This window comes from Amphiprion ocellaris, chromosome 8 (genome assembly GCF_022539595.1).
Source record: "Amphiprion ocellaris isolate individual 3 ecotype Okinawa chromosome 8, ASM2253959v1, whole genome shotgun sequence".
In the NCBI taxonomy this organism is placed as follows: Eukaryota; Metazoa; Chordata; class Actinopteri; family Pomacentridae; genus Amphiprion; species Amphiprion ocellaris.
The window spans coordinates 29,481,687-29,506,413 of NC_072773.1; the positions used below are offsets into that span (position 1 = coordinate 29,481,687).

Consider the following 24,727-nt stretch of genomic DNA (forward strand, 5'->3'; position numbering starts at 1 on the left):
TTCCTATGCCAAATACAACGTTTATTTTACAAAGCAGGTGAAAAATTCACAAAACACAAGTACCACTTTCTCAGGGTGATAATGCTAATTAATTGTACTGCTTGTACAAAAAAAATCCCAATCAATCTGCAGCACATTTTTATAGTAACACAAACAATCCCTCCTGCTTTGTCCTCTCTATCAACAATCTGCACTGAAACCGGAACAAATAAGCAGTCATTTCTACTGTACCTGACGACTTGTATAATTTAAGAAGACAAACCCTGTATTGCAATTATGATAAGCAAGCCTGAAGAAAATACGTTCGGATGATAATTATTTGGCTGGTTGAATATGTATGTGATGTCTTTCACAGTTTCCCTTGCCCCATCATGTTAGTGTTCATCCAGGGATGACAGTTGACAATTGACAGTTATATGTACACACATTGATTCACAGCAAAATAAAAAGCGATCTCGCCTTTCAAAATGTTTCCATCAATATGTCTTCCAGTCCATTTTGTTCAATCTGTACGTGCGGAGGTTATTTTTGGAAGCAGTATAAATACACCACAATCTCCTATTTATTCTGTCATTATTTGCGTTGTACTTAAGTTATTTCCTCCATAACTCCTTTCCTATCTTACTGGATCCCCTGTCAGAGGAGTCTGGGGGGACGTCCGATCAGGGGAAACCTCAAAGTGGTCCTCATTGAATTCACGTACAGGACTGCTGTCTGGAAAGTCCCCATCCTGAGGTGGAGTGTGCTCTGGGGACAAGCCTGCCTCAACCTGCTGCTTCTTGATGTCCTGTGGGAGTTTCAGAAACCTGAAAGGAGCCAGAGAGGAGGCAGCGATGATGAAAATGTGCATGTCGTTGTGTTGAGAACACAGAAAGTGAAAGAGAAGAGGACAGAGACCTGAAGAGCAACTTTTGCCCTCTCTCTTTTTTGATGATGTTGAGCTTGTAGTAGTGGCGCAAAGCTCGGGACATCTTCTCATAGGTCATGTTGTCTCGGTTCTGTGAAAAGAAATCGCACGTCATCATGGAGCTTTGCTACCTGATTTGCTGGTTTATGATGGGATACGATTCATGAACTAACCTTGTGGTTCCCCCAGAGACGTGCCAGTCCATTTGGGTCCACCACCCTGAACACCAGGCTCTCCGGGTCTTCCCATCGGATGTATTCTTGGTAACGGTCATCACACAGCAACTGATACACGTAGTCCCACAGGAGTCGGCACTCTGGCCACAGTTAGAATACCATAACACACATGTTAATGCAAAGGAAATTTAAAAATGCAACTCAATCTCAAATCCACTGTTCTTTAAGCAATATTTTTGATTTAAAAAATAAAATCACTCCATGACTACTGATTATTTGCAGATTAGAGCCACTTGTAGTTCATTGCCTCAGGACTTTTGGTCTGTGCTGCTCTTTTGTGCACAAAAAACAAACACGTCAAATGGAGGACAGCTGAAACAAAATGTGAACAATGCACAAAGAGGTGCTGACATTTCTTTGGGGAAAACAGAACCAGGGAGGAATGTTGGACTTAAAATTATTCGCTAGTAAATGGACTTTGTTCATACATATGTTATGGATAAGTCTTAAGTACCAGTTTCATAACACTTCAACATCCAGATTTGTATTGGCTGAAAACATATCAAAGGTAGTGAATTTTTGTACACTGTAGCTTTAAAACAGATATACATATTTCTATATAAAGTCGTGAACAGAAGTTCATATATACCTGTTATTTAGTTGAACTGGACCACTCCAGTCAAGAGCATTGGTCAAAGACGCAACCAGAGGTTTGGCACAACCAAATATGAGCATTTCTGTATGTATATTTTTGACCCTGCAGATTTTGTCATATTTCTAGAAGACCAAAATGCATGAGTTTCAATGATACTATCATTAAAAATGGAGAGTTATAGGAGTCACTGGAAACTCACGACTGACTCTTTACAGGTGTATGTAAAGTTATGTATCTGTGTCTGTGTGTGCCTCCTCTGTAAAGAAACGCTTTGTTTTTGAGTAAATAACAAAACTGCCTGCCAATTAATGTAACAGTACCTGGGATGCGGCCGTTGGCTTTGTGCAGAGGACTCCTCGGTTTGTCTCGATTGGACAGGTTGAGAGGCTCCTGGATGACGCTCTCTGTTTGGGGAGGAGATTGAACTCGGTTGTGGGGCAACGTAGAGACTGATCCATCTGAGAGAGACAGCAAGATACAGACAGCAGGACAGAAAATCAGGCTTCATATTGAATAATTCAATCTGTAAGGCACTTTATTTCTGCTAAAGCCATTTGTTATACCCACTATTGTGCATGTCTGGAGCAGGGAAAGTGAAAAAGATGGGGCGGATTCTGAATGGCGACAAAAGTTCCGGCTGGCTGCTCACCGTGGCTACGACAGCTGCAGTGGCGAAATCAGGGGAAGCTGCAAGAGAGAGAAATATGAGGAAATGTGACATGCTAAACTGAAAGCAAAAGTGATTTTACAGCAGCTTGGACATTATATATTAACAGCTTTATCAAAGACTAAAGTGAAGTTTAAGACAAAGAAGGCTTTTTACTACTAGCACACAGGCCACAGAACAAAGTCATTGTTTTGGACTCTGGAGTTGGTATCCAGGTAACCACAATCCTCTGGCACAAATCCTACTGCCTATAATGGAAAACACTGATTTTAAGGTAGAGAGAAACGAGGAATGTGTTTGTAATGTACTGGTGCTCAGTTTTATAGTTCTGGATTACATTTAGTAGGCAAATGCTGTGTTGATAGATGTTAATCTGTTGTGTGGGGTTGATTTTTTCACCAAACATAGTATATTCAAATTATGCTTTAAACAAGCAGAAATCACAAACACTTGTCCTCATATCTTAAAAAAAAAAAAAAAAAAAGTAGAGTTATGGGTTAAAGCTGGTCAGGGTTGGGATTTCAAGTTTGGCTATGTCCTTGCAAATACAGTAAAATAAAAATAGGAGAGAAGATTATTTCCTGCACTCTGTGTTTGCACATGATAAGGAAGTAAGGAAGTCATCACACCCACAATCTAACAGGATGAACAAGTTTGATTTGATAGGAAACTAATTCAAAAAATAGACTAAGCGTCGACACTGAAACATTGCTGCGCTCTCTGTAGCACAACCTTGTGGATGCGTTAGACAACAATCTATATGTGTGTCTGTCCATGTATGGAGGACTAAAAGTGCCAAAATTAAATAAATAAATACATCATTAAATAATTAATTAAATATGTCATTAATTAATTAAAATTGGAATTAAATATTTCATTAATTAATTAAAATTGGAATTAAATATGTCATTAATTAATTAAAATTGGAATTAAATACTTAAATGTGTTATTAAATAAATATATCATTAAATAATTAAATATGTCATTAATTAGTTAAAATTGGAATTAAATATGTCATTAATTAATTAAAATTGGAATTAAATACATAAATGTGTTATTAAATATGTCATTAATTTATTAAAATAACAATTATTTTAAGTAAAAAACATATTTCATTATTTCACGATTTAATTAATTATTTCATGGTCCTTGTGTTGCAGTGGATCATGAATTAATTTTATCTGTCAACCTCGCCCGTCAAAGTCCGTGGGCGGGACTAACGTGAATCTAGTCTAATCCACTGCTTTTGTCTGCCTTGAAACCGGAAGTAGAAGTCTTTCTAAACATGGTGGCTGTGTAGAGGGAGAGTCGCTGTGAACTTTCTAGAGAGTTGGTGAGAGATCTTTTAGACCTTGCAGAGTATGTGGAAGCAGGACCTGCTGACCGCGAGCATGTAGCGTGTAAAGCAGAGGAATTTATTGAAGTTGTTGAAGTTATTTCCGCACTTTCCGACCAAGATGTTGACCGTAGAGTGACTGCAAATTTAGAGGAAGTACTCCGCCGGTTTTCTGGTACCAGGGTGCAACAGGAGCACACACAGGGACCAGGGCGTTTGGCATACCGAGGGAAGTTCTGGAACATCACGTTCTTTGTGGATTACCAGCCTGTCAAATTGCAGCGATGCTCGGAGTGTCGAGCGCTTTTCCTTTAGGACCTACTCGGCGCGGCACGGCTCCGCTCGTCTTTGTTTAGCCGCGATTCCACAAGCATCTACTCGGCACGGTACGGCTCGTCTCATCTTTGTTAGCGAGCGTTTCCATACGGACTAATTTTCAGCACCTTCTCGGCTGAGGTTCCCAGCGAGCTGAGATGAGCCGATAATGTGGCGTTTACATAGTGCAGGCCACTGATTGGACAGGGAGTGACGACACAGAGCAACTTCAGCACGAAAACAAAATCCTGCATTAAAAAATGACTGTAAACAGCGACGGTGTGCATTGCTCTTCACGAAACTCTCTGTTCTTCATAATTTTAATGTGACAGCCAGACCTGTACCGTGGGTGAATGAAGAGGTCGAGACTTTGTCTTTGGTGGTGGACCAAAGAATACAGAGAGAGCTGGACGGAGAAAGTTTATCAGGAGGTCTCTGAGCGGATGGCCGCTCACATATACAGTAGACTGTATATAAAGAGGACAGAAGCAGTGTAGGGAGAAGCTGAAAAAGCTCAAAAGTGACTATCGGTCCACCCAGGACCACAACGGCCGGCGTGGGTCAACCAGGAGGTGTTGGAAGAGGTTTAATGGAAGCTATTTACTGGCACCGCACCGGCGAGCAACAGGAGGGAGACTCAGCCGCTTCATTGTTGGAGACGTTCGAGGACGGTGAGTGTTTTGTGACTTCAAGAAACTTATACATCATTTATTCCATTGGTGGCAAGCTTCTTTTAAGCAAACAAGTATTTTTAGAAAGTAACGTCGTTGTCTCCTGGAGCAGACAATAAGATAGCTAGTTAGCCATCGGCGCTAACTCCGTGCTCTGCTTGTATTTCGTGCTGCTGTTTCTAACGTTTAGCTCTCAGAAGCTAATACTTCAGTCAGCATGCCGTGTTTTTCTTGTACTTAGAGTGAGTGTTTATTTCTGTTCAAGAATCCCTTTCCACATGCGAAGCCTACTCCACCTCCGTCGCGGAGCCCCCGGCTGCCCTGTCTCCTCTCCACCACCAGCAGCAGCTCCTCTCCAGCACCAGCTTCGACACCGACCCTGTCAACAGCACCGTCTTATCACCGGTAAGACACGGTAAACAGAGAGCATGGTTGATTTTCGCATTATTATTATTACTACAGGTGTAAATGCCTGCAAGCATGATCAGAACAGTGAGACCAACGACCAAGAATTCAGGCAGGTGTAAATGCAAACTGTGCAGCAGCCAGCTCAGGAACGCCTGATGAAAGCTACATGTAGCTGCAGTGACACATAAACAGAACACATGCAGCTGCATTTATTTTCCATTGACTTAACAAGTAAGTCACTCTAATTAATTTACGTTCTGGTGCAGTGTAGTATTGCAACCATTCTTCTTATAGTCACTAGGTAGCTGTGAAACTGAATGAAAATATACATAAAAATGAGAAAACACAGCTCTTCTTAGCAACTCCAAAATGTGCACAGGATGAAATGAAGTTCACACCACGTCGTTTTTGTTTGTGGTGGAGGAGTTACTGCTTGTGCTTTGGTTAAAGCGAAGAGTGCCAGAAGTTTATTAAAGTATCAAAGACATGATCATGATTGAAAATGGATGGACGGGTGGCTAAACACATCACATCATAGCTGTGGAGTCCTTCCAGCTCCTGGGGACTACAATCTCTCAGGACCTCCTGAAAAAGGCTCAGCAGAGGATGTATTTCCTACAACAGCTGAGGAGACATGGCCTGCCACATGAGCTGTTGATCCAGTTCTACACTGCAGTCATCCGATCTGTCCTGTGCACCTCTGGATCAACCACACAGCAGGACAGAAACAGACTACAGCCCATAGTACGGACTGCAGAAAACATCATCAGAGACCCCACTCACCCTGGACATTTGGACTACAGAGCCCTGTACACAAAAATCACCACTACTGTGTTTATAGCAATTACCATTTTGCTAATGTGTTCATACATTCCAGTCTAGCTGTACATTTCTGTTTATATTGTGTTCTATTTTACTACTATTTCTTTTTCCTCCCTGTTCCTCTTTCTATAGTTTATTTTTTATTATTCTCTTCCATATTCCTAGGATGACACCAACAGCCGAAACCAAATTCCGTGTATATTGTGTACTTACTTGGCCATTAAAGCTGACTCTGATCACTTTTCTGTCTTTGGTCTAGGCAAGAGGAAAGGGGGCCACAGAAAACTGGACCTTCCTAGCGTACTTGTGGAGATGCAGGCTGAGGAGGAGTGGAGTCATGCCCAGCATGATGAGAACATCTGGTTGCTCCTCAGCGAGGCAAGAGAGAATGAAGCGGCCTTGCAGCGGGAGGAGATGGCCCAGAATACTGCCTTCAACCAGTCATTCCTGGGTGTGCTGGGGTAGCTGGGTAGGCAGTGGGCAGCCGGCGAGTGTGAGCGAGTCCACCTCCCATAGACTTGAGATTTACAAGTGCTGGTCATATAATTAGAATATCATGAAAAAGCTTGTCTTTTGGACAACTGTCAGGTCAGCAGTCTTCCCCATGATTGTGTAGCCTACAGAACTAGGCTGAGAGACCATATAAAGGCCTTTGCAGGTGTTTTGAGTTAATTAGCTGATTAGAGGTGTCTTCAATATTGAACCTTTCTACAATATTCTAATTTTCAGAGATACCAAATTTGAGATTTTTGTTAGTATTCAGGTATAATCATCAAAGTTAAGAGAAATAAACATTTGAAATATATCAGTCTGTGTAATGAATGAGTATAATATACAAGTTTCACTTTTTGAATGGAATTACTGAAATAATGAACAACTTTTTTCATGATATTCTAATTATATGACCAGCACCTGTAGTTGTATATAGTTTTACTTTTAGTCCTCCACTGTAGGAGAGGCCCACCACAGTTTGTACTTTGCACATTGTAAATAGTTTTGATTTTGCTGCTGACTAATAAACTATTTTGTGACTTATGTGATTGCATCATAACTTCTCATTTTGTCTGTTAAGACACTGGTAGAAAAAGAGTCAACAGTCTGAACCAAACAATTCTATATTCCCTAATAATGTATTTGTGTTTAATGGGATTTAACATGTTTTAACACAAACTCCTTTATGGTGCATAATTCCGGTGACTGAATTACACCAAAGCAATACTGATTTATCAAACTGGAATTTTCTTAAAACAGCTGTTTTAATGTTTTGGCGTTTAATTTTTTATTTAATCTTGCTAACCTTCACAAACAAACAATAGTATAGACACATCTACAAAAGTTTATTGTCAGAATTGCATTAAAGAAAACAATAGCGGTCCGGGGACCGAAAAACAGAAGTATAACAAGAAGAATAACTTTGCATGACACGTAGTGCATCAGTGCATCCTGTACATCTCTGTCCTCCTCCTCTACACCTTGTGCCACTGCAGGCTCATGTGCTGCTGCTTCAGGTAAATCCCATGAAGTCTCATCAGAGAGCATCTGAAACACATACACAGCATACATATTTTAATACCTAATAGTGACAAACTGCAGCCATTACAGGGTCGTTCACAGGACTGATACACGATAGCTAGCGAACTAGCATTAGCTTACCCTCATATGTCGTCTCGTTCATATCCTCTTGTCTTCGGCTTGATACTGCTTTATCGCCTCCCAAACTCTCCTGTGTGTCTCCTCAGTGTTTCGACTCGTCGCTCTCAGCTTTCTCCGACTCTTCTATTACTCTGAATCTGACAGAAAGCCACAGACCGAGCAGCAGGTGTACTATCGCCTCCATGTACATTGTTGCATTGCGTTTGTGTCGCACAGAAATGACGGTAAGGGACTTTCGGACCGCCGTGCTATGACGACTCCACCCACGATGAGGTGGTTCTCAATGTAATGGAAAAACAACTAAACCGAGACGAGCCGTGGCGCGCCGAGTAGATGCTAAAGGAAATGCTAAAGGAAAATTTGTCTTGCACCGCATGTATCAACATTTGGGAAAGAGGACCGAGTCTTTAGCGGTTGCTAATAAAGTTTTGTTTTATTGAGTATCCAAACCAACGTAGAGGTGAATAGCGCCACCCAGTGTATCGGAATGTGTTCACAAGCTCTGCGTCAATCCATTATCTGGAATCGATTTGCCTTGACTTGATGTGCAGGGTAACCAATCAGGTGTTAGGATCCGCCCACCGACTTTGACGGGCGAGGTTGACAGATAAAATTAATTCATGATCCACTGCAACACAAGGACCATGAAATAATTAATTAAATCGTGAAATAATGAAATATGTTTTTTACTTAAAATAATTGTTATTTTAATAAATTAATGACATATTTAATAACACATTTATGTATTTAATTCCAATTTTAATTAATTAATGACATATTTAATTCCAATTTTAACTAATTAATGACATATTTAATTATTTAATGATATATTTATTTAATAACACATTTAAGTATTTAATTCCAATTTTAATTAATTAATGACATATTTAATTCCAATTTTAATTAATTAATGACATATTTAATTCCAATTTTAATTAATTAATGAAATATTTAATTCCAATTTTAATTAATTAATGACATATTTAATTAATTATTTAATGATGTATTTATTTATTTAATTTTGGCACTTTTAGTAATTAATTAATGAAATATTTAATTCCAATTTTAATTAATTAATGACATATTTAATTAATTATTTAATGATGTATTTATTTATTTAATTTTGGCACTTTTAGTCCTCCATATCCATGTATCCACAGCTTTCTGTAAATTCAGATGGCTGCTGCCAAAGCTCTCAGAAGAGGAGCTGAGCACATTACTCTCTTCAAGGTATTTGTAGAACAGATTTCAAAGTGTTGCTGCTGGTTTGTGACCTTGGGTCAAAACACATTTCTAACGCGCTTGAAGAATATAAACCCAGCAGATCTCTAAGGGCGTTATAAAGAGGAAGGGCCTCGGTTTTGAGGAAAATAGAGAAAAGCTGCTTTTAGCTATTATTCTGCACATAGAGTAAACTTCCAGAATGATGTTAAGAACACTCCAACATTTGCCACTGTCAAACCTACATTAAAAACTGTGCTCCTGTGCTTTTAATTTATTTAGTTTCTCTTTTATTTGATCAATTATTGAATAGAGCGGCTTGTTTTACTACACTATGATCCCATCCATCCATCCATCCATCCATCCATCCATCCATCCATCCATCCATCCATCCATCCATCCATCCATCCATCCATCCATCCATCCATTATCCATACATCACTTCATCCTCGTTAGGGTCGTGGGAGGGCTGGAGTCTATCCCAGCTGACTTAGGGTGAAGGCAGGGGACATCCTGAACAGATCACCAGTCTATCACAGAACTACACATAGAGACAAACAAGCACTCTCACATTCACACCTATGGACAATTTAGAATCACCAATTAACCTCAGCATATTATTGCACCGTGAGAGGAACCCGGAGAAAACCTACACATGCGCAGGGAGAACATGCAAACTCCATGCAGAAAGATCCCAGGTCGAGGCCGCCACGTGAATCAGGTATCTTCTAGCTACACTATAACTCTTTTTTTTTTTAAATTCAACTTTTTATTTAATTTTCCTTTTTATTACATTTTCAAAAGACATTCTGGTGCATTTATTTACCTTAAATAAACACTTTGCATTTGAAAAGCGCCACACAAAGCAAACTACAGTCAGTTTCCCTGCATGTACACACTAAAAATGTTCAAAAATGAACGTTACTGACCTGCTGTGTCATTAGCTGTGGGTGCATGTGGCTCTTGGACAGCATGTGTGGGCATCTGGCTGCTGACTGGACCCTTAATGTGTGCAGCCTGGGGATCAGAGACGACACTCCTTCTCTGTTGCTTCACACACTGAAGGATCTCATACAGAACGTCGCCTGCAGAAAACAGAAAGGTGCACATTAAGAAACAGACACAAAACCAGCAGTCGGCGTGCTTCTTTTCTGCACACACACTGATTTGCACCTGAGCTGGGGCAGCGGCGTCTGAAATCCTCCTTGGTGAGCAGGCACAAGGCTCTACCGTTCATCTCGAAGCGTCCTTTCTCCGGCCGGCGCAGAGAGTACTCCTTCTGGGCCCAGTGGAGCCAGTGGGCGACGTCCTCCTTGTCCCACAGAGAGGGGTTTATTCCTGGAGAGCAGAGAATTTAGAATCAGATAGCATGTGTGATTAAAAAGATGTTACTGCTGATGGTATTGGCAGTGGAACTGAGAGGGGCATTTGACTCACTCAGCCGTCCGGGTAGATGCCACAGGTCTTCCTGGGTGGAAGGACTGACCACAGGAGCCTGGTTAGGTGGGGAGCAAGGCATGCTGGGAGGGACATTGATTTGACTTCCATGCATTGTGGATGGGGGACTGCTTGCTCTGGTTTCTTGCTACAAAACATACACAAACACACACACACACACACACACACACACACACACACACACACACACACACACACACACACACACACACACAATTTAGTTTGTGGCAGAAATATAAAGCAAATCCAAGTTGTCAAGAAAAAGGAAATTGCATCTGGTCTTGACAGGAAGAAAAAAATTAAAGTTCTAAATTAATGAAAATAATAAATAATGCAGCTAGGATCCCTGTTTGCTTTATTCAGACTACAGATTGTGAACCAGTTTGCAACATGACTTACCTTGACCAAAGGTGACCGGGAAACGCTCTCCATGGAAATGTTCCTTTATCTGTCCGACCGCACACAGGAAAAAAAAAAAGGTGATTTCCTCCTCAGCAGACACGCACTTTGTCCAGTAAATGAGATAAACTTCAGCTCACACCTCAAAAAACTCCATTCTAACTGAAAATCCAATGTTACTCTAGAAGAAATAAACACTACTATTTTCACATTCGAGCCTTCCGGGAAATGAAAACGAAAGAAACCTAATCCTTGCGGTGGGGGTGTGCGCAAGACGGGCTGATTGGAGGAAGCGACATTTCCAAAAACATTACGCCGCGTTTGATTAGACTCTGATCCCGCTGTTTATTTATGAAAGCCTTGGATTAGAGGACTTTTGGATATTACGCACAGCGGATAACGGCCTGGAGTGATTTTTTTTTTTTTTTTTTGGACACTCTTCTGGCTTTGCAGCTCTTGTAAAGAGATAAAAATAAAATAAATGTGCGCAAAGTGAGTGATCAGAAAGCTGGGGGAGTGTGAAGAAGTCAGTGACAGCATAGATCGCTGCAGCGCTTGCGCCGATCAGCAGAAACACTCCTCTTTCAGGAAGACTGGTCCAACTAAACGACTGTGCGCAAGAGCAGGAGGACGTTTGACCACAACTGAAAGTAGGTAATGTCTTTTTCCAGGTCAGTAGCAAAGAACTGTATGCAGGCACACCGGTGACAAATTAAGCTGCACTTCTAAATATGTAACAATAAAACACTGCACATAGAGACACAGCTGTTCTGTGCAGAGTATACTGAGATCCAGTGTCCAGCTCGAGTGTTTATACATTCTACAGCCTTATAATTACAATAATAATAACCTTCTGCAAGGTTTATCTTGGTCAAACAGCAGATTAAACATAAACTTAATGCAAGAAATCAATTTGGGAAAACCTATTGTAAACCTGTACGTCTTAGTTGTTCTTTTTATATTATATTTATGGAATCTAATTTTTATTTTGCACTGTACTGGGACTGGGAGAACAGCATTTAGTTTTGTATGTAGTTAAAAACACAAGAAATACAATAAATGTATCTTGAATCTTGAAAGTTTCAGTTCATTTCAATATGCTTTATCGGCATGGTGATCAGGCTCACAATATTGCCTAATTATGAATAAATAAAGTAAAAAGAGGGTGTGAAAAGGAGATTTTCTTTTCTTTTTCCTGCTTAATAAATTGTGTTTTTGTATTATTTTATAATGACACACTCTTTCACACAAGAGTCACAAATGTGCAAGTATGTTGAAAAATATCGATTTGAAAACATGATTTTTTTTTGGAGGTAAAAAATACTGACATGTATAAAGTCTTCTAGATCAGCAACACTTCTGACATGGTGCATGTGGTCCACAGTAAATATATTCCTCACAGTCACAATTGATAAGAATCACGTTCCCATGAGATTCTATAGGAAATGCACGTGGGTCATTTTTGAGTAAGTAATAAAAATATTGTAATTTCTTAAAAGTATTAAAGGTAAAAATGTAATGGAATGACATGTTTTTTTAGGAATGGCTGGAATATGAAATAAGTTTTCAGTACAAAGATATTGCAAGGAAAATGACCTCTCTGGCTCATTTTTGACCCACTTATGCATCTAAGGGTTAAAAAAACAAAAAAAACAAAAACACAATTTATTAAGTAGAAAAAGTAAATGAATAATGATGGTAATACTTTTGTATGTTAATTTTATGAACATGAGAAAAAATGAAGAAAAAATTTGAAATCTGTGTTTTGTGTTTATCCTTGTGTTTAAATCTATGGCAACACAAATGTCGTATTCACTGATGTTTTAGTTGCGTGTGTCTCTGCTAGATAAACTTTGTGTCCCTCTCCCAAAAGAATCCGTTGCTGCTGAAGTCTGAGGTTAATGAGTCAAACTAAAAAATATTCCCATCTGATGTCACTGTATTTGTCACATTTTAAGAGGAAGTTGATCACCACCTCTTCCCAACCTGTTGTGCAGTAACGTCTCACTCTTTCTTCTGTTGGTTGCCTCAACTTCTTGTGTCAGTCCTTTCTCTGTTGTTGATCTGTGATTACCGAGTTTCTTTTCTTTGTTATTTTAAAAAAGATTTTTGCCAGTTTATATTCATGTTTTAGGGCCAGATATCAATGGATTTTGTTTTCAGTTTTGCTTTGATTCCTCCAAGTTCCAGATCAGCATAATTTGTTTATGTAATAAGTTGACTGACCTATTTGTGGTTGAAGAGCAGCAGTGACCCAATATGGTGAACACTGACAGAACACTCATAAAACATGAGGTTGTCCAGTGTTTAATCAGCTATATAAAATACCTGAGTGGCTTCTCTATCATTTTATCCAGCGATGTGGGCTGAAAAAGTGGGGAAACAGTTGGGCCACCCGACACGATCTGTGGCGGGGTGGCTGATCAGCAGACTGCTCACCGCTCGCAACCAGGTCCTTGAGGAGAACGCCGTTCAGCTGTGTGGGATCCAACCGGGAGACACAGTGCTGGAGCTGGGTCACGGCCCGGGTCTGGGTCTGCAGTCTGCAGCCAAACTGCTCACAAAGCCAACAGGCCGCCTCATAGGGGTGGATTACTCAGAGTACATGCATCAGGTGAGGTATGAATACAGAGTGGAACAAAGTACTCAAATCTAGGTCTGTTTATCACATGCAGGTTTATTATTTTGTTACAAGAGCATGTTATTTTTATGTAACAAGCTTCTCTAGACGACCTAAACTAGTTACAGTATTTCTGCAAGGAACGGTAATTAGAACAAAATAGAAGATATCATTGGCAAACAGGCAGACAACAGCTGAGAAAACTGTTGCTAGTAGGCTGATACTAAACTGTAGAGAGTAGAGAATAGAGGTAGACTGATTATTGGCCTGGTCAATTATCATGGCCAATACGACTGATGACTGATTATCGATAAATTAAATGCACTACTTCAAGTCTAACACAGCCACCTCTCTGTCTGTTGTCACTCTGTGGTCCCAGAAATGTCTCTTAAGCAGAAATACTAACAAAACTAAACAAGAAACACAAGCCGTCGTCATGCTAGGAGGCAGACTACCCTGAAAGAGAATCTGGAAAACTAAAACTAATAATGCTTTAAGATATGGGCCAATAAAAGCAATAGAACAGAGTAAGATTAAGAAACAGAGAACAGACAAAACAGCAGGAGACAAACTAATCAATCTCAATCAATTGACAGATGACGCTCTGATTTAACCACTCCTATTTGTATTGTACATATTCAGTTATGGGAATACCTATTAATAAAGATTAGATTTTTTATGCTATCACATGTTGTTAATATATAGCATGTAATATATACTACCAGTCAACCTTTTGGACACATTTTCTCATTCAAATGAATGAGAAAGTGTGTCCAAATATCAGTTATCGATCTCTCTTGATTACCAATCATCAGCATCGGTATTGGCCCTGAAAAGCCCACATTGGTCGATACCTATTAAAGAGCTGACATTACTTAGAATTGGAAGTGTGGATCTTTTTTTTTTCTCTGACAGATGGCAAAGGAGCGAATGAAGGAGCTTGTGGCCAGTGGGAAAGTGACTGTACACCACTGTGATGTAGCAGCAATGCCGCTGGCAGACAGCACTGTGGACAAAGTCTTTCATTGTAACTGCTACTACTTCTGGCCTGACCTCAGGAAGGGAACCTCAGAGATACACCGGGTCATGAAACCAGGTAGGAAACCTGCTGTGGAGATGGCCTGGTAATTTACCTTACTTCTAGTCTTCTACTGCTGCTCTGGCTGACTGCTCCCCCTCCCTTTGAACCCACTCAGGAGGCCTGATGGTGACCACACTGAGGCTTCACCATGTGGCGACTCTGGCAGCAAAGCGAGTGATGCCGGGAGAGAACTGGCGTCCGGAGGCCTATATGGCAGCTCTGAGGGACTCTGGCTTCACTGGTGTCAGAATAGAAGACAAACAGCACAAACACATTACTTTTCAGGCTATTTATGCCACTGCCTCTAAGTGAGATCCTGTGTAGTGAGCGCTACTCCTGTGATTGTGAGGTCTTTGATTGCACTGGGTGCCTTTTGAGGATAGATAAAATGTGAATTATCATAATGATAAACAAATACACAATCAACACTTTTTATGTTGATGATATCTCTGACATTTGAGTCTCTGTCACCTGTACCAAGCTGCATCACTTAAATACGACACTGTGTGATATGGTTGAAACATCACAATTTTCAATAAGCAAATTTTCATTATCAATCACTAATATATACAAACTTGATATTCAAGCCATTGCTCGAGGCATTACTGATGTACAATTATTAACCAAAAGGTGGCCAAATTTTCAATTTAGTGTGAAGCAAAAAACAAACGTTTGATGAGAAATTGTCTTCAGCTTACTTCAATTCTTTGGAGAACAGAAGTTAGTAGAATGATAATATTATCAGATCACAATATGACAGTAATGTTAATATTTGTAAATGGTTACACCATTGTTATATTTTGTTTGGCTTGGTCAGTTTTATTCACTTCATTCATGTCCAAGTAAAACTTCCGTGCCAGTTTTTTTCATTGCCCTACAAATGGTACGCTACATATCCTACAAAACCACTGCAAAATGTTAAAATATAATAGAATAAAAATATTAATTAAACTAAATAAATGGAAGAGTGATGTGTGTTGATTGGTTGGTTTATAAGCTGCAATGTCTCAAATTTCTACAATTTTAAATGTCTCCAAAATAGGGCTACAACTAACAGCTATTTTCATGAATATATTAAGCTGATAATTATTTTCTTGGTTAAATCATTCGTTGTTTGGTCTCTAAAATGCTAGAAAATAGTGAAAAGTGCTGATTAATGTTCCCAAAGCTCAAGGTGACACCCTCAAATGTGTTGGTTTTTTTTCAACTTCCCACACTGATTAATTGACAGCTAATTCAATACTTAATTAGCTGAATAACCATTGCAGGTCTTCAAAACAAAACAAAGTGCTCATAACCATACTTCTGCTGTCAAGACAAATTCAGATTTATTTATTGCACTTGGTGATTTTTTTATGATCTTGTGGGTTTCATATTACATATAGCAATGTGAATTATTTATTTATTTATTTATTTACAAAAATTGTTAAAAGTCCAGGAGATGCTGTGTAACGTTTTAGGTGCTGTGATTAGAACCAACGCCACAAATCCAACAGCAGGGGGCGGTCGTGCTCCGACTGAGTGCACCGCATTTAAAGCAGGAGAAGAAGAAGGCGGGCGGCGCTGATTACGTAGCGGAGGGAAATCCAAAATACAACCAACGCTGTGCAGCTGAAAGTTAAATTAAGCTAGACAGCGGGAGTACAGTTGACAGCAACTGGCACAAAGTAAGTGAATGCACTTTAATAGCGAGGAAACAACATCTTAATTTAACTTTACTGTTGTATTTTGGACTTTGAAGTTATACGAGCTTATTTTCAGCCTCAACGTTAGCAGCTAAAGACGTTAGCTTAATATCGTAGGTTTGTTAAGAAGGAGGCAGCTTGACGGTGGATGAAATAAGGTATGTTTTCTTAAAATAAGCGCAGCAAGAACAAACAAAAATAGTGCCATTGAATAAATTAGTAATTTGCACTATTTTCAGATGTACTTATCTCTTTCCTGTGTCCAGTCTAACCTTAACTCGGGCTTCATGCTGTGTTCAAATTAAACTCAAATGCCAACACGGATCCAGTATGGAGGCAGAATCACCTGTTTTCACTTACATTACGTTGACGTTCGTCTTTGTGTTGCAGAATGCAGAGAGCTTCCCGTTTGAAGCGTGAACTTCAGATGCTGAGCACCGAGCCACCTCCCGGGATAACATGCTGGCAGACCGAGGAACGGATAGACGACCTCCGGGCACGTAAGGGCTATATCACTGGGTCTAAAACAGCCAAAGCTGCTTCAAAGGACATGATAGTTATTCTGTATTAAATCTACTCTTCCTGGCATGACAAAGATAAATATAATCTCTCATGCTATCAAATCTTAAATAATGCAAAATCTGATGTATACAGCACATCGTTTCATTTAGTCCACTGGCCTTAAATTAATACTGTTTTATACAGCAATTCTGCAATAAATCTTTATGTTGTAATGTTCACATTTTGTTGAATCTGTTTTAAACGCATTTCAACTTCATGGTCATTTTAGACATTTATGGTGTCCAAGATATCTATATTAGTGAGGGTAGACTAAAAACAGAGTCACCTTGTATAATACAGTTTAGGCAAGCACACCAGAAAGTTCTCCCGAGGTATTATACTGCCTCTTTAACCCTTAGATGCATGAGTGATTGGACCCTACACTCTTCCACAAGTGGGTCAAATATGACCGGTACAAGAATTAATGTGTTTTTTTGCCATTTTTGAAATTTTGGTTGAGAATAATCATTCGTATTATTGTTTAGATTATATTTTTGTCCGCATGAAAATGATTCAATGTTTGAAATATGTTGGTTTTTCCACTTTATTACAGATTTTGAACAATTTGATAATTGAAAAAGAAGAACATTACACAGAGCAGCAATGGAAGAATTTCAACATCTATTCTGCTGACAATTTTCCACTCTTTTCCTCCAGCTGTTGCTGCTCTCCGTCCCTCCTAGTTTGTGTACTGCATCACCTCTTGTATGATATTATCAGTGATAAAGAGCTTGGGGTAGCAATACAAATATTACATTTTCTTATAAAGTATAAAAGTTAACTTCAAAAATTAAATGGAATGATATCAAAAACATCTTTTTGAGGAATAGCTGGAAAATTAAATGATAAAAACTTTTCCTTACAAAAGTATTGCAAGAAAACTAACTCACTGGGTCATTTTTGACTCACTTATGCATCTAAGGGTTAAAGACAAAACAAAAAACTGCAAAAGCTGAACATCTTATCCATCAAGATAGGATTTCTTGCAGAACTGTTGTTAGACTGCTATTTGTGGCCAGAGTGCAGATTCAAAGTCTACTGAAGATAGCAGATCTCATCACTGATTAAAAAAATAGCTACTGTACTTTGCAGTACATGTCTTCTTATATGAGTTAGTGCATGTATCAAAGTTTAATTAACCTAAGGTTAAGATGGATATTAAAGAATTTCACATTTCTAATTATATCCACATAAGTGTGATAGCCATATTTAGTGGCACTGATAACAGCTGTATCTTTTGTAAGAAAGTATTCTGTAATTGCAGGTGTTAAGTGAAGTTTTGGAAATAAGTAGATGTGAATGTCCTTTATTGGTGTGTTTATAATGCCATAAATAATTACAGTAAAGAGAAATTAACACTATTTTGTGTGCTTTGCTATTTAAACAGCACCAGTTGTTTTAGGTGCAGTGTTTTGACGGATGCTGACAGATACTTTGTTTCAAGCATTTTGTGAATGTTGACTGTTTTAGCTGCTTCTGTCTCTCCCTGTAAATCCAGTGATTTTGAGATCTGGCCATAATGTCTGCTACAGTACTTGTTCATCTTTATTACAGGCTGTGTGTTTGAACATGTTGTCATGTGCTGCAGAATAAATTTGTTTAAGGAAGAAGAATGTAAATATCTTAACTACCTAGAATTGTAGGATGAATATTGAGCATTTTTACATGTAATATTAATAATGGTCACTGTAAATTTTTGCATTGTAGTATCTTATATGCAACCTCCCTATTTTGCTAATGTACAATATTCTGTTAAGAAAAAAAACAAATATACAAATGCATTAGACTGCTAGCACTTGTTTCAGAAACACATACACATGTATGACAAGCTGTGTGTCTGCCTTGTCTTTTAATAAGGTCTTTTCATTTCCCTCTGCAGAGATAATGGGCGGAACAGGAACTCCTTATGAAGGAGGACTGTTTTCCTTGGAGGTCAAAATTCCTGAGAGGTACCTTTTTTTCATATCTCTTTAACTTTGATGGGTTTCTCGCTACCAGTCACCAGTTACAAGTCCCACCTGTTTTTCCTCTCATAGGTACCCATTTGAGCCTCCCAAAATACGATTCCTGACCCCAATCTACCATCCAAACATTGATAATTCCGGGCGTATCTGCCATGATGCTCTCAAACTCCCACCAAAGGTTGTATGAGATTTCAAGGACAAAACAGACTGTTTATGTGTAACCACCATTATCTGCTTTTGTCTCTGCTGTCAAAGAAATGAGGATCTATAACTGCTTACATGAGCTAGATATAATGATTTTGTTTTTTTGTTGTTGTTTTTTTCCTTCAGGGTGCCTGGAAGCCATCTCTAAACATCTCCACAGTTCTCACTTCCATTCAGCTGCTCATGGCTGAGCCCAATCCAGATGATCCACTGATGGCTGATATAGTGAGTGACACATAATTGTTTATCTACAACACAGACTATACTTTAAAGATGAATGTAAACTCTGGTTCTGTAAGTGAAGCCAATGACTACGTGCCATACACCTGCATTTTTTTTCTCATGGCCAGCAGGGGGTGACTCTTCTTTTTGCAAAAAGAAGTCTGACGATAAAGAAATCTAAAAAAACAACCTAACTTGACCTGTTACCCCAGTAAACATTTTCCTCATACGTTTATGGTGCCAGCTTACTTCAAAACTTAGTTCATTTTGTAAATTATGGTTTAATTTAATGTAGAGACTTAAGCTGTGCTGGCTTTAAGGCGGGCCTATCTTGTGATTGACAGGTTTGTACCCTGTCACTGTGCACAGTATTGTCGAGTTCTCCATCAAATCCACCCCTTGCTGGTTACATCTGTTTTCAAAAGACTGTGGTGACTTCATTTGTTTTTAATAATTTGAGTGATCCCAATATATACAATATACATGTGGGACATTTGAGCTTTATCAAAATCAGTTGAGACACTAGAATGACTGAGACCTAAATAATACCATGCTTTAAATTAATAAAGTTTGCATCTGGGGAAAATAATTATTGCTTTTTTATTTAAAGTACAAGGTCTGCTAAATGCCAGAATAACTGTTAGATCTCAAACACCTTAAGCCCCTTGTTTGGAAAAATCAGCCTCTTGCACTATTAAAATTGAGATAGATGACATTTTTGTTGCAAAAAAAAGTTAAAGATGGTGCAGCCCCGCCCTATTTGCCTGTTACAAGATGCTTACAATTTTTTTTTTTTAATTTTTATTTTTTTTATGTAGTCATCAGAGTTCAAATACAACAAACACCTGTTCATGGAGAAGGCCAGGAAGTGGACACAGGAACATGCTGTTCAGAAGAACACTGTAAGTCTGTTGGTGATGCACGTTCATTCTTGATTCAAACCATTTTCTTCTTTAGGTTTTTTAATATCCTCATGTACTGACTTCTTGAAAAGGCCACATGATTACAGTATATTGTGTGATTAATGTCACTTGCACCACCCTGCTGTGCTCTCTGTCACTGTATTAGTTGTGTGTAGTGGCTTTTTTGACCCACAAGGTTGTGCTGTGCTTCTTTGGAAAAAAAAAATGCTGTCTAATAATTTAACATTTACTTGCAACAGACTGATACAGTGTGTAACATACTTTTTAGTTTTGGGATGTAGAGTAGTGCTGATAGATAGTGCTGTGCTTGTCTTAATAAATCTCCATCTGTCTTTGTTCAGGGAATTGTGGAGGACAACAAAGAAAATACTCAAGATCAGAAAGCATCGTCCCGAAAACGAGTCTCACTCAGTGCACAGCCAGAGGCAGAAGAGCCAGCAAAGAAAACATGTGTGTAGTTTCCACCTCACTTGTTAGAGTCACAGGTATCTCTTCACACAAACCTACATGCCTTATATACTTTACAAATTTTAAAGATTTAATTTTTTTATGCAGCGCTAATACCGTCTTTCATTTATTATGTGTGTGAAGGGAAAGGTGGATTTCAAAATCTACATTTTTGTATATATGTTTGTTACAATATTAAAGTTGAACTTTATTAATGCATTATTTACAGTGCCTTGACTTTCTATGTAGTGACAAAGTGTGTTTTAGAATAGTAGCAGAAGCAGAATACTTAATGTATATACAGTATGAAGATGATAATTTTATTCAAACATATGCTTACCAGTTGTATACAAAGTATGTACATCCTAAATGTTACAAGGTTGTTTTTTTTTTTTTTTTACAAACTAAGGATTTGTTTCTTAATATATAAAATTATATATTTGCTGTTTATAAAAAGAGAGACAAACCTCATAAGGCTGTAGTGAGTCAATACCATGCTAGTTCAGAGGTAGTTACATTGTATGTACATATCGCTAGCCTACTCTAAAGTCTGTAGAAAGATATCTACATCCCATTTAGTCTGTATGACTGATTGCATCATGTTGAGCAGAGTTGCATATTTGAGACCAGTCCATGTAAGACATTTCCTCTTGCATTTTGGTGCCACATAAAGAATGGCATCTTTAGAACAGCTGTTGAATTGCACAGTTGTGAAATATGACATCTGACAATAATGTTTCTGTGGATGAAAAATGTTAGCTTACAGTGGTAAAATAGCCTAGTGTGTCTGATGATGAGTCCCTTTTTGTGTTTAAACAGACCTTAGCCATAGGATAGACTTTATATTTAAAAAACAAATTATAACTCCACTTAAAATATAACCAAAACAGTCTGTAACTTCTAAGTTGCATTTCTCATGATCACATTTCAGTATCAACATTTCCACTTTAAATTCTACTGGTGCTACCTAATTTCCCCTTGGCTAACCCACTGATTTGTCTGATGCTTGGATTTTTCATGTAGTTTTAATTTTCTCTTTGCCATTCAAGTCCATGATTGACGCAGTCCACTGGATAGTGTCTGAAACTGTCCTTTATTTCAACAGTAGTGGTGTTTCCTTGAAAAGTCTTTTCTGTGAAAGGAACTTTCAGTCCCACTCCCCAATTTCAGAGGCTCTGTTGTTTTCTCATCAACTTCTCTATAGTCCTCAACAGTTTCTGTTTTGACTCACTTTGAGGAGCTTAAAGACTGATAACCCAGAGATGGTCGTGCTGCTGCAGTAAGATGATGGTCCTTAAATGTCCCTAGTGTTCCAGCTTTTCAGACAGCTAGCTTAGAGGCTCATGGGTGAGAGAGCGAGTCATGTTAGAGCGATACAGAGGGCAAGTGTTGTGAATCACATCTTGATCCAAACTCTCCAGACATTCATCGTCATTCAGGCTCCCCTCATTCTGTCACCCTCTCTCGATCTCTGGCGGTGAGAGTTGGTATTTGGCAAGGGATGAGAGGAACAGAGGAAGTCGAGGAGCAGTGGGAAAATCTGATCTGATCCGGTCGTGGTTGCAGAGAAGACCCCCCACTGTACATGGCGTCAGCATCAGTGAGTGACACCTGCGTTGACGAATCGGAACAGGAGCTCTTCTCTGTCTCCACAGAAACCAACGAGTCCAGGGTGCGGTCCCGACGTAGCTGTGGACGTGCTTTGGGGCGAGGCCAGAAGAAAAACTGAGAGTAGTCTCTTGTGAAAAGTAGGAAAAGGAGAGGGTTGAGGCAGGCAGGCAAGGGCTGGAGAAGCAGAAGGACTGATTTTAGCACCTCCTCCCCTAGAGAGAGGAGACCCAGAAGGGAACAAAGGGAGAGGAAAGCTACTGGTACATAGAGGAGTCCATTTGTGAATATTAGCCAGGCAACATGTTTGATCATAGCACAGTCCCAAAGGCCCTCACACTCCCCTCTAAGTAACTCCCAGTAGAGTCGGATGTATGAACCTGTCACTATAAGCAAGCACAGGGTGTTCATCATAATGAGGGACAAGGGAAAGGCCAGGGAGGATGGTAGTCGAGAAGATGGGGGTGGCAGAGGTGAGGGAAGGCAGAAAGGTGAGGACCCATACTCCCCAACTCCTACTAATGGTAGAGAAGCAAGTATGAGGGAAAGAGTGAGGCAGAAAAGTGCACATGTGCGCACGCTCCCGAGAGATGGAGATTTCCCGTAGGCGCGGGCACACGTCACGCTCACGCCGCACTGCACCGCCGCGAGAGTCAGCAGCAACACGCTCGCCTCAGATGCAAACACCCAGACCCATCCTGTCGCCTGACAACCTGGGCCTCCCTCCCAGCGGGCGCCGTGGTGACCGAATTCTCCCAGCGTAAGAGCGTCCACCAGGGCCAGCGTGCACGTGCACACGCCCGTCAGCAGATTGGAAGCGCCCATGCAAGCCACAGTGAAGCGAAGCGGCGACAGGTAGCCTGGCGAGCCAAAGAGGGACAGAAGCAGGATGGAGTTCCCCAGCAGAGACACCAGGGAGATGGACCACAAGCCAACGCGAACCAGCCAGCTTCCCAAAAGGGAGTCGCAGGGACGGAAAGGACCTGTAACAACACAAACGCACAACTAGTCAGCTACAAATCAAATGTAAATGTCACAACTAAACATGCAAAACCAGTAAATAAGAGCTTTATCACATCACTAAGGGAGTAAATTGCATTACCAGGTGTGGGTGTGCACTGGACACTCGTCTGTAGTTTGGATTCTTCTATTTCCAGCTGGAATTCCTCCAGGTCAGGGTCATCTGGAACAAAGTTGTCAAAATTCAGATCCAATTCTGTTGTCATCTATCTGGCTTGTGTTAGGTGCTCTGACAGTATTTTCTGCATGTGAATACACACTATATGCATGGTAGATTATCTGTAGCACCCGCTGTAGGGAGTTTTTGCAATAGTGAAAGGAGCGGATCCTTTGTAGACAAAGAAAATATTTCTAGAAGTTAACTGGCACTCGCAGTTGATTATCAACATGTTTTTCTAACAATTAAAGGTGAATAAATTTTAATCAGTGTCATGTTATGGTTTAATCATCTTTTGTTGTTTTTATCTTTTTGTTCACTCAGCAATTGTTTATTTTCAGCTTTAATGGTGTAGGTTAAGTGGTTTTAATTTCAGCCTAATTGTGGTTTATTTGTGTTTATATTGTATGCCAGCCACAGGAATGCTTGGAAGCGCCAACATGGAAGTTTAAACGCTGACATATGGGGCTGTGCTTAGATTTCCATCTATTACGTCCCGCGTGTGCACCACGTGTACCGTATACATGCTTCCACAGGTATTGTAAGTTTGAGCTGTCTTACAGTGTGTATCGCCGTGGATGGGGTACATGGCCACAGTCCTCTTGTGCAGGTCTTCATTAGTGTTGCTCTGTTCTGTGTCCCACTGACTGGCTGGTTTGTAGTTATCACAGGAGCCATATACACAGCACTGGTAAGCGTAAGGCATCTCTATCACCCTGTACCAAACAGATAGGAACAATGTTGACAATAGACCAGAAAAAATGCCACAACGGTTGGGATAAAACGGGCGTACACGAAAATACGAAAAACTGCTAGACGTGATTGATGTTGAAGAACGAACATTCTCTGTATGAATTGTCACAAAAAAGTGCTTCTGTTTCTTTAGCACTCGCATCCAAACACCAAATGACAACAGTAAACACAAACTTTTACTGTTTGCAAGTATTTTAAGACAGATTTAGGGGGGGGAAAGTAGACAGTGCATGTAAAAAGCATTCAGTCCCTTTGGAAGTTTTCACCTTTTATTGCTCTTCAGTGTTAAACCAGGGTCAATATAATTAGGCTTTTTTGACAATAATTGAAAAAAACAATACACTCTTTGAATTGAGAACAGATTTCTACAAAGTGATGCCAGTTTAAAATATATAAAATGTAAAATAAAATATTGCATAAGTGTTCACTGCTTTAAATAAGTGTTTCGTAGATTTACCTTTGGCCGTAATTCCAGCATTGAGTCTGTGTAGATAGATCTCAGTCAGTCTTGCACACCTGCACAGTGTCATTTTAGACTTTTTCTATGCAAAACTGCTCAAGCTCTGTCAGGTTGCTTGGGAATCGCAAGTGAGCAGCCCTTTCAAGACCAGGCACAAATTCTCAAATAGATTGGGCGCTCAATTGGCCACTGCAGGACATTTACTGTGTTGTCTTTAAACCATTTCTGCATAGCTTTGGCTGCATGTTTCAGATCATTGTCTGGTCGAAAAGTAAATCTCCCAATTCGCAGATTTCCTGCAGACTGCATCAGATTGTCTTCCAGGATTTTTCCT

The 24,727-nt window shown here is 39.6% G+C and overlaps 4 protein-coding genes and 1 long non-coding RNA gene across 7 annotated transcripts in view; 2 read left to right on the forward strand and 3 right to left on the reverse strand.

Moving 5' to 3' along the window:
• etv7 (ETS variant transcription factor 7) lies at positions 1-10,901 on the reverse strand. The gene is made up of 9 exons (XM_023278234.3): positions 10,689-10,901; positions 10,269-10,416; positions 10,005-10,169; positions 9,761-9,916; positions 2,306-2,425; positions 2,059-2,196; positions 1,081-1,223; positions 898-998; positions 1-806 (listed from the first exon to the last, which is right to left on the reverse strand). The coding sequence occupies exons 1-9, from the start codon at positions 10,719-10,721 to the stop codon at positions 617-619; spliced, it is 1,194 nt and encodes a 397-aa protein (XP_023134002.2). The 5' UTR covers positions 10,722-10,901; the 3' UTR covers positions 1-616.
• Positions 7,276-8,401, reverse strand: LOC129349445 (uncharacterized). The gene is made up of 2 exons (XR_008602452.1): positions 7,611-8,401; positions 7,276-7,496 (listed from the first exon to the last, which is right to left on the reverse strand). It is a non-coding gene; the product is annotated as an uncharacterized LOC129349445 (long non-coding RNA).
• A 158-nt stretch (positions 10,902-11,059) lies between the features above and the next one.
• On the forward strand, positions 11,060-15,349 carry zgc:194242 (uncharacterized protein LOC100005854 homolog). 2 transcript variants are annotated; one of them, XM_023278236.3, is made up of 4 exons: positions 11,060-11,342; positions 13,046-13,302; positions 14,224-14,404; positions 14,505-15,349. In XM_023278236.3, the coding sequence occupies exons 2-4, from the start codon at positions 13,048-13,050 to the stop codon at positions 14,699-14,701; spliced, it is 633 nt and encodes a 210-aa protein (XP_023134004.1). In that variant the 5' UTR covers positions 11,060-11,342; positions 13,046-13,047; the 3' UTR covers positions 14,702-15,349. The 2 variants fall into 2 exon arrangements, with proteins under 2 accessions (XP_023134004.1, XP_023134003.1); XM_023278235.3 differs by having other exon boundaries at positions 11,060-11,338.
• Positions 15,350-15,906: 557 nt separating this feature from the next.
• ube2t (ubiquitin-conjugating enzyme E2T (putative)) lies at positions 15,907-20,617 on the forward strand. 2 transcript variants are annotated; one of them, XM_023278230.3, is made up of 7 exons: positions 15,907-16,056; positions 16,465-16,574; positions 18,515-18,584; positions 18,672-18,777; positions 18,930-19,028; positions 19,844-19,927; positions 20,290-20,617. In XM_023278230.3, exons 2-7 carry the CDS (start codon positions 16,466-16,468, stop codon positions 20,404-20,406), a joined length of 585 nt encoding a protein of 194 aa, XP_023133998.2. In that variant the 5' UTR covers positions 15,907-16,056; position 16,465; the 3' UTR covers positions 20,407-20,617. The 2 variants fall into 2 exon arrangements, with proteins under 2 accessions (XP_023133998.2, XP_023133999.2); XM_023278231.3 differs by lacking the exon at positions 15,907-16,056 and adding an exon at positions 16,065-16,232.
• A 77-nt stretch (positions 20,618-20,694) lies between these two features.
• Positions 20,695-24,727, reverse strand: part of LOC111573870 (leucine-rich repeat-containing G-protein coupled receptor 6) — a 38,645-nt gene continuing 34,612 nt past the window's right edge. Inside the window, exons 16-18 of the mRNA XM_023278221.3 lie at positions 23,742-23,896; positions 23,106-23,186; positions 20,695-22,986 (exon numbers count right to left, since the gene is read on the reverse strand). Coding sequence (XP_023133989.2) covers positions 21,842-22,986; positions 23,106-23,186; positions 23,742-23,896 — 1,381 coding nt within the window. The 3' untranslated portion in view covers positions 20,695-21,841. The remainder of the gene's footprint in view (positions 22,987-23,105; positions 23,187-23,741; positions 23,897-24,727) is intronic.

Coding starts and splice junctions, on each gene's coding strand:
- zgc:194242 (XM_023278236.3), top strand. CDS start 13,048: ATGTGGGCTGAAAAAGTGGGGAAACAGTTGGGCCACCCGACACGATCT. Junction 13,303..14,223: donor ACTCAGAGTACATGCATCAG/GTGAGGTATGAA, acceptor TTTCTCTGACAG/ATGGCAAAGGAGCGAATGAA. Junction 14,405..14,504: donor ACACCGGGTCATGAAACCAG/GTAGGAAACCTG, acceptor GAACCCACTCAG/GAGGCCTGATGGTGACCACA.
- etv7 (XM_023278234.3), bottom strand. CDS start 10,721: ATGGAGAGCGTTTCCCGGTCACCTTTGGTCAAG. Junction 2,197..2,305: donor TGCTCCAGACATGCACAATA/GTGGGTATAACA, acceptor TGTCTCTCTCAG/ATGGATCAGTCTCTACGTTG. Junction 1,224..2,058: donor AGCCAACGGCCGCATCCCAG/GTACTGTTACAT, acceptor AACTGTGGCCAG/AGTGCCGACTCCTGTGGGAC.
- ube2t (XM_023278230.3), top strand. CDS start 16,466: ATGCAGAGAGCTTCCCGTTTGAAGCGTGAACTTCAGATGCTGAGCACC. Junction 18,778..18,929: donor CTCTCAAACTCCCACCAAAG/GTTGTATGAGAT, acceptor TTTTTCCTTCAG/GGTGCCTGGAAGCCATCTCT. Junction 19,928..20,289: donor ATGCTGTTCAGAAGAACACT/GTAAGTCTGTTG, acceptor GTCTTTGTTCAG/GGAATTGTGGAGGACAACAA.